We start from the raw sequence: 15,760 nt of genomic DNA, 5'->3' as shown, positions 1-15,760 counted from the left end.
GATAAATTTGTTCTAGATACAAATTTATCAGGTTCAATAATTTTAATTTCGACAAAGTTTCAGTTCAGTTCAGTCAATTGTATTCTTAAGTTCTGTGGTAATTGGTAAAGCCATATAATTCGCCATTTGTGGGCACTGTATTTTATTAAGTCACTGGTCCTATACCTATGAATAGGTATACGAAAAATTAATAGTTTCATACTATCTACCCAAAAAATTTGTCAGTTCAAGAACCCATTGCAATCTCTTCCTCATATATAGTCTCTAGATTTATTCCTATTTATATTGAAATAACGAAATGACTAGTATTAATATTCAATTTTCTCTGTTAATACCGCTATTGCCATCTATGTTGCTCACACGGAATTTCGAGCAGTAAATACAGCAATACGATATCGCTATAGAGTTATGTCCGCTAGATGGCTGGATTTACACGAATCGAAAACTATAAATTTTATAGCGATTTCACCATATTCTGCAACAAGGATCATACCTATTACCCAGAAAAATCGAAGAAAAATATTAGGTTTTCGGTTTGAATTTCAGTCTGGGATTACCTAAGTTATGAGCTCATATAGTAGGTATAGAAGCTTTTAGTTCATTCATTCAAGCAACTTAAATTTTTCACACAAAATGTAGCTCAATTTGGTGGTTTATTTTTTTACACTGATATAGGTAAAATCGATGCAGTTGAGCAATATACTTCTTTTTCAAGACAAATATTCGGAATCATTCAGGTCCTAAAATTTGAAATCGGATAAAAATACGTCTGTTGTTATCTTAAGTGCTTTTCACAAGAAATTTTTTTGGAAAATCCAGTTGCAAACTTAAGAAAATGTATTTTTGGAAAACTTTACGATATCAATCTTGGAATTGAGAACACTTTTTGATGCAATAATACTGAATTTTTGGAAATTTCATTGGCATTTCATAACGCAAATTATTGGTTTCATATTCTGCATCATAATATTCATTATAATAAATTCTCTTTCCAGAAAATATATTTTCAAAATAGCACGATTGTATGGACGGTACAAATAATCTCAGAAAAGAAAGCTTAAATTTATTTTTGACAATTTTATTAAATGGCAGACAGGAATATTGCTACTAAAAGGTAAATAGTAGAAAATTAGAATATTCAAAGGGAAGATAAGTTCGAAGAGCCTTTTCCAACAATTATGGCAGTGTTTGGTTCCCAAATATTGATCGGCAATGTCAGCATAGCGGTGGTTCTTGGTTCCCTGTTAGTCGCTTTCTTACATAACTTTGATTTTACGGGCAACCACTTCTTGTTTCTCTTTTCTCTTTCTGGTACCTTTCTGTTGAAACGAGAATGGTTAGTCAGTTTATTCTTAGCTAGAATCACTTCAGAAAATACCGCGCTTGTTGGTCTGATCTTAGACTGATCCGTAAATTTTTCTTCGCTTAAACTCTGGCAGCACTTTTGGAGTTCTTCAATCAAGTCCTCGATAACAGGTCCTTTGTACACATCCTGTTGGACTATCTTGGGCAACTTCTGCAGAACTGTCGTCTTACGCAACAGTTCAGCTCTCATCAGAGACTGCTTCTTCTGGAAGTTGTTCTCTTTCTCTTTCTCGGTCCTAGAGGATAGTTTGATTCTAAAGGCTCGGTTTCTGAGCATTCTCTTACCACGGATGGCCAGATTTGTTCCTAAGTAGGGGGGCGCTCTGGGAAGGACTTGCTTATACACTAATTCAAAATTTCCAACGTCAGCTTTTGGGTCCTTGCGTCTGTCTATCACGACTGAAAGAATACGACTCAATTTTTTTCTAAATATATTCTGACTAGAAAGTGAAAAGTCCGATAGAGTTTCAACATAATGCTAAGAACGAAGTTTAAAATGTTCTTCTACAGACGGTGACGAAATATACTAACTGACAAAGAAACTGCAACATTTTTTTTAATAAATTTGTCAATAATGTGTTTGTCCACCGCTATTATCTATACACTCCCCAACACGTCTCGAAATTGATGCAATAAGATGGTCTATTTCTTTTTGAGGGATACTATCCCAAGCTACCTGTACTTCATGTATCAGAGCCGCCAAAGTCCGTGAGGGCTGGGGTAAATTTCCAAGACTTCTACCCCAAACATGCTCTATGAGCGAAAGATCGGGGGATCTGGGCGGCCATGGCAAAAAATTCACATGGGTCGCTTCGAAAAAGTTTAAACTAACTCTGGCAACAGGTCGGGCATTGTCTCGCTGAAATATCGGATAATTGAGCCGGTTAAGGTAAGGAAGAACATATGGCTCCACTATTTCTTGAAGGTAACGCAGCGTTGTCAAGTTACCTGGAATGGAGACTAAAGGTGATCTACTTGCATGTGCAATAAAACCCCATACCATAAAGCCTACTGTCAGGTGTACATGACGCTCAACATCAATGAGGTTCACGTCTTTTCCTCGACGTCATCTTACCCTTCTTCCGCCATCATGTGTTCCAAGGAGAATCGAGATTCATCAAAAAAGACGACCTGATGCCATTCCACATTCCTATGTTGACGTTCTCTGCACCACTAGAATCATTGCTGGCGATACTCAACCGTCGAAGGTAACAAAAGATGGGGTCGATAATGTTGCAGACCAAAAGACCTTATCCGTCGGTAAACCGTTCGGACAGTTACAGGTGGCCTTGTTCTCCTAACCACTCATCAGCCAAAGATCGAGTTGTCGCAAATCGGTCTCTAATGGTCATAAATCTTAAATATCGATCCTGAACTTCATTTGTGTCCCTTCGACGCCCGGTGCCAAGTCTTTTTCGATTTTGGGCATTATCAAACCATACTGGACAACATCTCATAACAGTAGTTGGATTTCTGATCGTACGGTTAGCGATTTCTCGGAATGATAACCCCGCCTCCCGTATACCAATAATTCGACCTCTTCCAAATTCATTTAGGTGGCGATAAATTATGCGTACATGTGCTCTAGGCATTTTAACAACAACTAAACATCGACTTTGGATCGCCTCGAATAGCTGGTATGTTGTAAAATCTAAAAAGCTTGCAGAAAACGACTACAATATTTAAGTATTTACAAAAATTGTTTACATGAAAACACTTCACGATTTATTTCTCCAAATTCAATCATTTACTCCTTGCTATACTATCTACGTTTTACCAAAAAAAAAATTTGAACAGCTCTCTGTCAGTTATATATGGTTAAATTCCTATTGATTATTCTACTAGCATGAATAACATAATATCAATGGGCAATTTCTGTTGATTTCAAAATGAAAGCCGGTATATTTGATGGTCCTCGAATAAAGATCCTTAATTCACTACATCAATGAATGAGACTGAATCTAACTTTTGGTGTTCATTTGTTCAAGAAAAAAATTTCTAGGGAATTATAAAGCAGGGAATTACGTAGAATTAATGAGAAATATGCTTTGAAGTTTTTAAAATCTAGGTTGTAGCATGATAATAAAAGTTCAGTATCCCTACAGCCACCTAGATCACTTTCCAGAAGACTTCAGTCATTTCAGTGAAGAACAAGGGTACAGATTCCATCAGGACATTAAAACTATAGACGATTGATATCAAGGACGATGGGATATCCCCTATTGAAACTTTCAGCAAAACTATCCTACCAAATTCCATGCTAGAAATTCATATAAAATAAAATTTTTGAGCTATAAGTGACAAATTTTGAGATAAATACTTAAATTTTTGTTTTTGTTCAAACTGTCGATAGTACCAGTTATAACTGATAACGTGAAAAACATAAAAATTCGACATGTAGCATATCTCAAAAAATATATCTGATTTACAAAATCTGAGGGCAGTTTGGGATCCTGAGAAAATTAACCAAGAATAGTTGAAACATAACCTAACCTAACATAACCTAAGCTAACCAAGAATAGTTGAAAAATAGCTGCTACTAAAATGTATGAAGGTTTGGATAAGATTAGGAAAAATAATAAACTGTAGTGTAGTAATAACTTGTAGTGTTTTTGTTCTACTGATTCTCCTAGCTGCAGCTCAAGTCTGGAGAATGCAATGATACTAAATTTGACTTTGACCTGTATAAAATGTGATAAATTAAGTAACAACCTATGATATGAGATTCATGTCCACTTTATCTAATCGAATATTCTCTTTTCTAATCACCTTTGACTATATCAGATAAGAATTGCGGACACATCCTCTTCGTGATGCTAGTAGAAGAAGACATGTCCGGACTGCAGTTTATCTCCAAAAGCCAAGGCCTAAAATCTTCTCCCAATATGAAATCTGCTCCGTACATCTCAAAAGTGTTCTGTCTACGGTCCATCGTATCCTGGCTGGCCAGCATCGCGCAAACTATACTTTCCTTCATACCTGAAATGACAAAACCATACATCAATTTATCTATGAAGCCAAATCTTATATGAAAACCTGAGTAAATAACTTGTTCCCATTTGTCGCCTTTTCCCAGCTTTCTCAGGTAATCCCGAAACGTTGGCGAGTCCCACATGTTATCCTTAGGCAAGGATTTATCCCTCTGTTCCATGTTTGTGTATTTGCATTGAACGGCGTAGTTGGTCAGATGTAAAGATTCGTGGAAATTCTCCAGGTTGTAATTTTGGCTACTGAATCTCAAGTAGCATTCTCTAAATAGAAAAGGAAATGAAAGAACAACAAAATTAACGAATTGAAAAGATCGACAGGGCAGGCCGCGAACTCCTAAGACGAATGTCGGCAGTTCGAGCCCCGGACCAGAAAAAAAATTGTGGTTACGGATAACGTCCAACCGTTCGCTATTGGGTAAAAAAATAACAGTTCTGAGCCTGAAGTAGCGATGAGGCACAATAACAAAACCTACATAGAACATATCCAATTGTCCTTACACTTACAAGCACTAAGCTTCTGGTAGGAGGGTCGGTTAACAAAACATAAAAACATTTCTCTCAAATATAAACTATTCAAAGTATAGCAAATGTTCCGCAATTTTTTTAATTACGTCCGTGATCACAATAAAATAATTTTTTTAGATGCATCCACAAGTACATCGATGTATTTACTCATTATGAATTCGAGACAATGTTTGTATACTAACTGACAAAGAGTAAATGAGTAAATGATTGAAATTTGGAAAAGAAATGAAAGGTTTACAATTTTTTTTTTAATAGATTTGTTAATAAATGTGTTTGTCCACCGCGATTATTTATACACTTTCAACACGTCTCGGCATTGATGTAATAAGATGGTCTATTTCTTTTTGAGGGATACTATCCCAAGCTACCTGTACTTTATGTCTCAGAGCCGCCAAAGTCCGTGGAGGCCGGGGTAATTTCCAAGCTTTCTGCCCAAGATGTCTCAAACATGCTCTATGGGTGAAAGATCGGGGGATCTGGGCGGCCATGGCAAAAGATACACATGGGTCGCTTCGAAACAGTTTAACCTAACTCTGGCAACATGAGGTCAGGCATTATCTTGCTGAAATATTGAATAATCGAGCCGGTTATTGTAAAGGAGAACTACCATTTCTTGAAAGTAACGCAGTGCTGTCATGTTATCTCGAATGAAGACTAAAGGGACCTTCTTGCATGTGTAATAGCACCCCATACCATAACGTCTACTGTCCAGTGTACATGACGCTCAACATCAAACTGAGGTTCACGTTTTTCTCCCAAACGTCGTCTTACCCTTTTTCGGCCATCATGTTCACTCAAGGAGAATCGAGATTCATCAGAAAAGACTACCCGATGCCATTCCACATTCCAATGTTGACGTTCTTTGCCCACTGTTATCGTTGCCGGCGATGCTCAACCGTCAGAGGTAACACAAGATGGGGTCGATAATGCTGCAGTCCAAAAGACCTTATACGGCAGTTAACCGTTCGTTAACAGTTACAGGATGGCCTTGTTCTCCCAACCACTTATCAACAAAGATCGAGTTGTCGCAAATCGGTCTCTAATGGCCATACATCTTAGACGTCCATCTTAAACTTCATTTGTCCTCCTTCGACGTCCGGTGTCTACTCTTCTTCGATTTTTGGCATTATCACACCACGCTTGACAACATCTCATAACAGTAGTTGGATTTCTGTTCGAACGGTTAGCGATTTTTCGAAATGACAAACCCGCCTCCCGTAGATCAATAATTCGACCTCTTTCAAATTTACTTAGCTGGCGATAAATTTCGCATACACATGCTCTAGGCATTTTAACAACTAAACATTGATTTTGGATCTCCTCAAACAGCTGATTTGTAGTGAAATTTAAAAAACTTGCAAAAAACGACTACAATATTTAAGTAACAAAAATTGTTCACATGAAAAAACCTTCACGATTTTTTTCTCCAAATTCAATCATTTATTCCTTAACATACTATCTATGTTTTACCAAAAAAAATAAAATTTAAACACTTCCTTTTGGTCTTTGTCAGTTAATATATTCAATAAAATGTAAATCTATCGTATTTGTATACGTCGTTAGCTTGTTATTTGTTTTGAACCATTTCGAGGCTTCATCTTTGTTACACGTTGTCGTTCAATATTATAAAACAGTTACTGTTTATTTGAGTCAGTTGTTTACTTGTCTTTGCCTACCTACTTTATGAATTTTGGTCACTGTTATTTATTGAATTAATTATAATTCATTGTTCAATGATTCCCAAGCTTATTATCTTACTCACCAGTAATGACAATGTAAATGCTTGGGTTAGCTGAAAGTTTCAAATTCTCTCAATGGGATTAAAGACCATATATTTTTAGGCCATTATTTTTTTTAAATAATATGTATTTGTATTTTAATATTTTGGAATATAATTCATCGTGTTCATTTATTTGGGCTATTGTTAGATTCCAACCATTGAGACGTCGAAAATGCTTAAATTAGAGAACGATCTATGTCGCGAAGCTTAGATGAGGTTGAGTGACGAAATGAATAAGATACTGAGTTCCCCACGTTCGGTAATTGAATTATGAATATGAGTTGGATCAGGTATTTTCTTTCATTGCTAGTAAGAAGTGTTAACTCTCTTTTTTTTATAATCTATGTCTCGTTGTTCAACAGTTGCTAACCGTATTTTTGATAGTATAGATCCCTCACACTTCTGAGCGTTCAGAGTAGTTCAGAATCATCGATAGAAACATGCTTTAATGACGTCCACTCACCAGGCTACTTGGAAGCCGGCTTCCAAGGCACTCCGAATGCTCGAAAACGGGAGTCTGGTGAGTGGCGGGTTCAAAGGTCCTCGCTCCTAATTTTCTTACTTTTTTGCTGTCACTTACTTGTACATCCAAATGGTTAAAGGTTGAGCACTTGTGACTAAGAACCATTGTCTTATATCGAATTTTGTATTGTAAATGATCAGCGGTCTTTCTGAAACATAAATTATTGATTTTTATCTTATAAACATGGTAACGTAAATCGGTAAATACCAATCAGCTATTTCATTGAAATAATATTTTTTATATGAAATATACCAATATTTTAATTAGATATTGCGATGATTGAAAAAAAATCTAGTTGGAAATCCACAATGAAGCCAAATTATTTTGAATCCATAAAATAAAGTAACCGAAACATTTTTACTGAAGATTAATAAATTCAATTCAAGTGAAGGTAAAATAACCTAAAAATAATATAATAAAATAATCAAATCGCCTATCTATACAAACCTATATATTTCTGCACAACATACTTCAATTTCAAATTCATAATTTTCTCCACTTCTTTCAGATATTTCACCAGAATAATACCCCTTCCTCTACACTGAAAAACAAAAGGTAATAAGAGAAATATTAAATATTATTATATTTTAATATACTTTATTTCCAGGTTTTAGAATCCAAATATTTCTGAATCCATCTGTATCGTACTCCGTCCAATATTTCGCAACGTCCTTCAGAATCGCTTTAGCTTGTGATACAATTGTCAATATCGGAGTATCCGTCGAGGTTTTGAATTTTTCCCCATTATGAACTATCAAATAGTAATCGTCTATGAAATTAACCCATTCCTGCAATTGAAGAAGGCCATCAAACTGTTGAATTTGTTTTTTCGTATCATCAATTACAATTTATTTATTTATTGTACACCATTCAACAGCCTAAATCAATTACAGAATGCGAAAAAAGAATTGAAACATTATTGAAACCATTCCTTAGTTTCTCATAATGTAGTAAATCGGGAATTTGGAAATTATGGAAATTATTGAAATTATTGGAATTATTATTCAGAACGATGGACGTTAAATTTAGAAGAGCGGTCGAGACTTGTGTAAACTGATCTTATCTTGGAAGCAGGATATATTCTTTATCGATTATTGCTTTTCATTACTTATCGTCTCACTGCGTTGGTGAAATCGATATATTTTTCACGGATAAGAAGAATATATTTAGATACGGGGAAATCTTGGTTTATCTAAATTCAGTAAATGCTTTTTGGTCACATATGACACAGCAGAAAATCCGTCAGGCTGTAGGCAAATTCGAAGTATGGTTCTTGCTGAGACTGCATAAAAATCTAGTTTGAACTGAGGTTGAAAGTCTGTTGACGAAAAATGAAGAAGGACAAAAAATCTTTTAACCAATGATCTAATTGGCATGGTATCTTGGGCAATTGTTGGGGCGGTCTTAGATAGGTACGATGTTGCGATTTTGTTGAGATGGAAATGGAAGTTTTTAGTCAGTATCGCTTAGGGTCTCGTGTTGAGAAAGGTTGAGAATTAGAACGTCGGTCGCGAAACCGGACTTAGAGCCAAGCAATTTCTTTTCAATATCAGAGTAATATTTAATAAGGATAAGTTGAATAGACGGTAAATTGGTAAATGTGTGAGATTTCGAGATTTCAAGTATTCAGGAAAAGGGATTTTTTTGGCTCTGAGAAAGGAAGACTTAGGTCAGAAATAGAAAATTAGGGATTATTTTTTTTTGGGACAAAGTTTAGAATCTGTTCTGGAATAAATTAGGTTAGATCGGAGTTCTCGGATCGGGAGTGAAGTGTTATATAAGAAATTACACGTTTTCGAGTGAACAGTTTGGGAAAATTAAAACTAGGTTAGGCAGGGCCTAAAATACTCATCTAGCATCGTGGGATAAGGGCAAGTCTTTTGACTATTTGCTCTTTATTTTAGTTGTTGATGTTTGAATGTTTTTTCGATGAAAATAAGTTTATTTGGTAGTCCCGATTCTCCCAAATTCAAAGTTGGTACATTGTTTCGTTTGTTTGAATAACAGATTATTTGAGACATTTTTTTTTGTTTTTTTTTTAAGTTTTGGCCGTTGAGTCAACATAGAAATTGAGGGAATATTGTAATTTTGGATATTTTTAATTTTCTTTATTAAATTTAGTTTTTAAATTTAAATCGATTTTTATTGACCCAGTAAACTAATCCTGTCCCTAGAGAAAGAAAGTCAACTAAAAAGACCTGTACATTGAAGCGACGGGCCGGATTCACCCATAACATCTTTGTGCATTTATATAATTATTAATACTCCGAGACCTCTGGAAAGTCGCTCTTCCAGGGTTTAAAAGAACATCTCAACCGGAGATAAGTGAACGTTGGTCAACTTTCCCTGGCCAACCCGTTCATGACAATAACATAAAATTCGATAAAATCCTCGTTTAAATTTGACTAGAAATCTGCTAATTCCCTTATTTCATCAGAGTGTCCTTTTTCGTTCCATTCAGAAACCTATACCATAAGGGAATTCGTTGCGCTCTGTATAAGGCGCACTTGAACCAGAAGAAGAACAAATGATAAAGTGTTAATTCATTTCATACTTCTATTAGCTGGAAATTTCTACCTACATGTGAAATTTCATGAGAAAATTCATGGATATACGAATGAAATCAATCTATTTGATAATAATCAATGATTATAATGAATTAGTAGTTAAAGAGATACCTACCTGTTGTGTTACCCTGGTGAAATCCCTGTCGATATCCAAGTGTTTTTGACTGGCGATATACTCCAAACACCGGTCTATCCCGAATTTCAAGGAAGATATAGGAACTTTTCCGTCTGTTAATTCCACGCAGTACTTGAATTTAGTGGTGTCGTATGTTTGTACAACATATTTCAATAAACTTATAGCAGCCGTCATTCTGAAGTTGTCAACGAAGTGGTTGAAATGTTCTGGGAAACCTTTCAAAACATCTTTCCATGAGAAAAGTCCGTATTTCTTTCTATTCTTTCGACACAATACGTGATGCTATACACTGGACAAAAAGTATTGAGTCTATCTTCAAATTAACGCGTACTTTGTATGTTCAAATAAATATCATATTGACTGCTTCCTTCGGCTATTTTGTGGTTATCAACACAAAGAGTTCCTATATGTTGGCTGTTTGACAAAAAGGTTGGAATTCTTTGTTAATAAACATAAAATGCGCCACGGTTATCTACCACATTTCAAAAGCTTCTAAAAAATAATTCAGATATATATTTCTCTGCCTAATGGTGTGGCACCACGCTTACTCGATCTTCCCGGAGACGGGTGGTCACATGGGCACCCCACTACTCTGGTCACTGGTCGTTGACGACCTTCTAAAAATACTTTCGAAGACAAATTTCAAGATCTGTGGTTATGCCAATGACATTGTCATAGTGGTTCGGGGCAAGCATGCTGTCACGATTAGTGATCGAATGCAGGCTGCCCTAACCCTAACTCAAGAGTGTTGTCTACGAGAAAGGTTCAATATAAAACCCAAAAAGACAATACCAGTACCAATCACCAGAAGGAAGAAATTTGCTCTAGAGTTCACAACTCGTGGCTGTGATCAGTAAAGGCCAGAGAGCTCTTTCCACATGCCAGAGGATGATCGGAAAAACATGGGGGCTAAAATCTGAACTGACGAACTGGATCTACAAATCCATTGTTCGGCCAATCATAAGTGTTGCAGCTCTTTGTTGGGCTAGAGCAAGACTAGTGTCAGGACAATAAGGCCTGCAAAAAGTAGAACGAACAGCGTGTCTGTCTATCACAGGAGTATCACGTTGTTGTCCAACTGCTGACCTGCAAGTCATCTTGTACCAGCCTCCTCTAGATATTTTTCTGAAAAGTGAGGCGGCCTCATGGGCTCTCAGGGTGGAAAAGGATCGAGAACCTGAAACAGGCGATAACTTAAGGCACCTTAGCATTCTAAATTAATGCAAGGTGTTCCTGGATTATGAGCACAGATAACCTACCAATGAATTTCGAGTTTCAAAAAAACTTCATTACAGCATTTCCATGTCGTGACCAATAGGCTAATAATGAAGGGGTTTTCCTTAGAGGGTCTGCGGTATTTTATAGCGATGGGTCGAAAACTGATGATGGACGAGTAAAAGCTGACATACACGGACTCTTAATCCAATTAGCCATACCAATGGGTTTCTGTGTTCTAGGCAGGAACCCTTGCCATAAGGGAGTACGTTGCGCTTTGTACAGAACGCAACTACCGAAGAGCAAAAATGTATATAGTCTCCGAAAAAAGCCTGCTAGCACAAGACTCCCAACTAGTTAAGCCGAAATTAGTCTGGGAATGTGAACCGCCCCTCAAAAACTCGGAGAAAGAAACCAAGTCAACCTTATTTGGGTGCCTGATTACTCCGGAATACCCGGCAATGAAACAATTATCAAGCTATGGCATTTGAGGAATTGGAAAAAAAGAGGAAGCTTATGTTCTGGCGTACAATTAATGGTCAGAGACACTTCTTTCCTAATCGACGAGTTGGACTAAAAAAGTTATATCACTCAGTAAACAGGAACTGAGGAAACTGACGAGCGCACTTATGAGACACTGTCCTGTGAGGTATCTCAAAAACATGGAAAAAATGCCCAACTTATCAAAGAACCGTCAGATTTCATCATTGTAATGGTGACCTTTTCAAAAATGTTAGTCCAATGACGCCTATAGACAAGATTATAGACACACTAAACTGTGACCTTTGGTCTTTGAAGAATCTTTGGTGAAGCGGTTAAAGGTTGTCAGTTGCCTACAGAAGACCCTCTGTGTGGCAGATACAAAACAGCTTTTTTCTCATAAAACTGTTTTTTCACAAAACCACTTCACATTACCGACCATGACATGATGAGGTTTGAAAACTTCTTCATCGATTACTTCGAACATTTTTGAAATGTGGGATCTAGCCATGATGTAGTAACTAAAAGAATATTTAGAGGTTTCACGTCGTCATTTGATCAATCAATGAAAAATGACCAGAATTGTAGGAGCAACAAGTCTCATCACTTTTTATCCAGGGTATACTCAGATTTCGTACCTAATACGAAGCACCTAGGAAAGTTCACCGTTGCAACGTCAGGTTCTGTGAACCAATAATAATTCTGTAACAAGAGGGCCAAACCTTCTTTTGATGCAAAGAGACTTCTGCTGAATCTGTTCAACATTCTGTTAGGGTTTGACCGTTGCTTTTGGTCAAATTGGTCCCTTTTCATGCTCCAGAATAAGTTCGCATCGACCCTCTGAAGAAGGCGTGCGATAATCTGAAAAAATAAAGCAATAATTACAAATTTTTCAATACTAAATTTAACCTGAATTTTGTACCCTTCCTAACTTAACCTTTCAATTCACCACAGAGAACTAAAATTAGCCTGAGAATTTAAAGGAAGTTCTGAGAGAAACTTCACTGAGCTATCATATTAATAATTGTATCTTCGAGATTCATACAGTAAGGCTCACAAGGAGACAGAGCCGACAGATCTAAATGGGAAGAGTACAACTGCGCTAAAACACATGCAATCATTAGGCTTGTCGACGTTCTATTTGATAAATTTTGCCTATTTCAATTACATTTTTAGGCGGCTCCTTGATGTTTTAGGAATTATTTTTATTTTCAATTATCCAATCAGAATTGAATGTTCATTCCTAAGATACGCCTACAAGTCTTCTTAAATTTCTAAAAATGGGATTTTTGTTGTTCCTTCCCAGAATTTTGGTGCCCTATCCGACCCTCTACAAGGCCTATCCTCTGGTCTGCTAGACATGCACTCTGGTCGAGATGAAGGAGAGGTGCGATCTCCTACTCTAGAGACCTTATATCTCCAAGCTCCTAGTGTGAAATAGCCCTTTTACTCTTTGTATTTAGATCTGTCGGGTGTACGAGAGGCGTACGCCTCTCCGTGTAAAAGGTGCCTAAGGGTTCTTTGTCGCTGTAAATCAACCATTCACTCGAATCATATAAAGTGTATCAACAAGAGTTCACCAAATTTCATGGAGAATAACGATGATCCGAAAGTTATAATTCGTAGAACTGCAATAGGTGCAGCCTATTGCAGTACAGTGCAGTGCAGGAGCATGACAAACATATTTGTACGAAATGAGTACGGAAAAAAAAATTTCGATTTTTAGTTTTTTGAGATATCTCGAGAACTATTGAAGATATTTTGGATGTGTCAACATCAACACACTTATCCCTAAATTACTTTAATGTAATTTTAGTCACCCTGTATCTCTAACCATAGTATAAGGAATTCTTTATACTATGCTCTAACTGTTTTCGATATCCCTCTATAAATAGTTCTAAACCTTTATTTTAGTTTTAGATAGAAGTAACTCTGCTAGGTGGTTAGGCAATCGAGATTTCGGATCACAGCGACATTCGGATCAACCTGGATACTGATTGACTAGACTTCTATATTGTGATTTGATTTCAAATATAACATTATTTTAAGATTGACCATCGAGGAAAAAGTTTAAATTAAATTAAATAGAGATCCTACGCCTGACATTAATTTCGAAGTGTCATATTTCTTGGAAAAACTATACAAGATAATTCAATAAAAATGATTATGAAAAGATGGCTTTCAATTAGAAAATGTTAGGAAGCCCCAAAGGAAGATGAACCAACTTTTCAAACAATTATTAAAATCACGTTTAATGAACAGTTGGGAATAATTAGTAAATATAAACCAATAATAAGTTAGGGAAAACTTCAAAACATGATTAAGTAATTTAACAATTATTAAACTAATTGAGTTTCATCTTTTATACAGTAATATTTTCGTGAAATTGTTAAGTGATATTATTATTTTATTTCTATCATATGACAGCTACCTAAGAGTGTTAAATGTTTTCAAGCAGGTATTTATTATTTTTGCTTCATCGCATTGTCTCACCGGCCACACCTTAATACATTCTATAGAAAAAAATTCTTCAATCATTTAAAATCTACGACCAGCTTTCGAATTATAGTCTTTTCCAACTCTTGTTGATACACGACAAATTTTTCTTAATTTGAAATCAATCTTACCAACTTTTCACATTTTTCTGCATACGCCGATGGGCTTTCCCAGTCTTGTTTCAGTGGTAAATTGCCTATAAGTTCATCAGAAGCTGTAATGCCGCGAATCCTGGCGCAAAGATTGGTTTTTTCTTTTTCAGGCATTTCTACTTTCTCCAGCCAATCACGTTTGATAAGCTGCTGTCTGATTACGTTCCAGTTTCCTGGAGTTGAAGAAGGTTCAGAATTCAGCATAAGTGTTAAGAAAAATAATAAAAGTATTCTATTGTAGTAACTCTGTCTACCCAAGAGGTGGCGTTATGAGCGTCGCGCCACACTTTACTACGACCCCGGCGGGTTTTTGTGAATCGCCTCGTTGCAGCAGAGTCACCTCTCCACGATGGTGTGAGAGGTGTCTTGCGCATCATCAGAACAAAACACTGTTTCCCTTTGAAACATACCTAGCAAAATGGTGAACCGACGATTATTGTCCAACGATTCATCGTAGAACGAATATTCAACATCTATTGCCACATTCGCCATCCTAACAAAACGTTTACTTATGATAAAGATAACAGACTCGATTCCTATTGTGGCAATATTCACCCAAACGCCATCTACCTGCTCCAATTCGAAACAATTCCAATTCCAAACAAAGAATTTTACAATAAAAAATTCAAACCTCTTATCGTGAAAACTTTCCCATTAGCAGCGGCATTTTCTACCAGCTTCTTCATTTGGCCCAATCTTTCAGATGTTATCACACCCTTGTACTTGCTTCCAACAGCACTATTGGAACGATTCATGCAGTTGTTGATGGTGAGCTGTATGTCGGATGTAACAGCTCTGCATTGGATTGGAGGTGCACTGGAGATTCCTTGAGGAAATTTCTTTTTGATCACGGTACCATCCTCGCACTTCTTATCTTCCTTCTCGTCCCCCGCACTTCCTTCCGAAAGAACAGGGCTCTTCGACAGCAGCTGCATAATTCTCTAGTTAGAATTTAGCTGATGACACCATTCACAAGATCTTTTGAAGTTTCACAATGACAGGTCTTACTGATATCACGAATTCTGATATTTTGTCATGTCGATTCTGATCTGGACTATAGAAGGTCGATTCTTCATCCTGCTCAAAATGAGTTTTAGTTTCGTGCGTTCTAAAAAAAATTGAAGAAATAGAATGAACTGTGGTATTGGTTTTCTCAGTTTGTTTTATGAAAGCCTAGAATGTGCTGATATCAATTGAAAACAGGAAAAATTTTAGAGAAGCATTATCTTGGTTCTGGGGGATTTTTGGCGCCCGTTTATCAATGAACCTCAATTACGCCCTTGGAACATTATGATCGATTTTGGAAAAGAAAAACAGTTTTTCGTTTTGATTTCGAAATTTACACTCGCAAAATAAAGTTGAGATCTTCCTGAACAACTTTGATTTCGTATTCTGAATTTGTCCCATGTTGTTGAATATGACCTCCCAAACAAAAAAGTCTATGGGGTCCTTCTCAAACATATGACTAGTTTTCGAGATACTGAGTGTCGAAGTTGGAAAATGTCATTTATTTAAAGTAACATTTCTCGCA

The 15,760-nt window shown here is 36.4% G+C and overlaps 1 protein-coding gene across 4 annotated transcripts; it reads right to left on the bottom strand.

The window, feature by feature from the left end:
• Positions 1-1,062: 1,062 nt before the first annotated feature.
• Positions 1,063-15,298, bottom strand: LOC123678235 (tubulin glycylase 3A-like). 4 transcript variants are annotated; one of them, XM_045615137.1, is made up of 11 exons: positions 14,861-15,286; positions 14,209-14,402; positions 12,220-12,442; positions 9,866-10,113; positions 7,780-7,971; positions 7,631-7,724; positions 7,241-7,331; positions 4,402-4,616; positions 4,135-4,344; positions 1,379-1,764; positions 1,063-1,319 (listed from the first exon to the last, which is right to left on the bottom strand). In XM_045615137.1, the coding sequence occupies exons 1-11, from the start codon at positions 15,162-15,164 to the stop codon at positions 1,257-1,259; spliced, it is 2,220 nt and encodes a 739-aa protein (XP_045471093.1). In that variant the 5' UTR covers positions 15,165-15,286; the 3' UTR covers positions 1,063-1,256. The 4 variants fall into 4 exon arrangements, with proteins under 4 accessions (XP_045471093.1, XP_045471094.1, XP_045471095.1 ...); XM_045615138.1 differs by having other exon boundaries at positions 9,866-10,101; positions 14,861-15,279; XM_045615139.1 differs by lacking the exon at positions 1,063-1,319 and having other exon boundaries at positions 1,416-1,601; positions 1,651-1,764; positions 14,861-15,294.
• Positions 15,299-15,760: the final 462 nt, after the last annotated feature.

This window comes from Harmonia axyridis, chromosome 4 (assembly GCF_914767665.1).
Source record: "Harmonia axyridis chromosome 4, icHarAxyr1.1, whole genome shotgun sequence".
Lineage (NCBI taxonomy): Eukaryota > Metazoa > Arthropoda > Insecta > Coleoptera > Coccinellidae > Harmonia > Harmonia axyridis.
The sequence above is the reverse complement of the archived record's forward strand: the minus strand, read 5'-3'. Positions and strand labels throughout refer to the sequence as shown.

Bases quoted from the DNA above. Each gene is read 5' to 3' on its own strand.
- LOC123678235 (XM_045615137.1), bottom strand. From the start codon at position 15,164: ATGCAGCTGCTGTCGAAGAGCCCTGTTCTTTCGGAAGGAAGTGCGGGG. The intron at 12,443-14,208 runs GTAAGATTGATT...TTATTTTTTCAG, and splicing joins CAGAAAAATGTGAAAAGTTG to ATTATCGCACGCCTTCTTCA. The intron at 7,972-9,865 runs GTAGGTATCTCT...CTTCAATTGCAG, and splicing joins TCACCAGGGTAACACAACAG to GAATGGGTTAATTTCATAGA.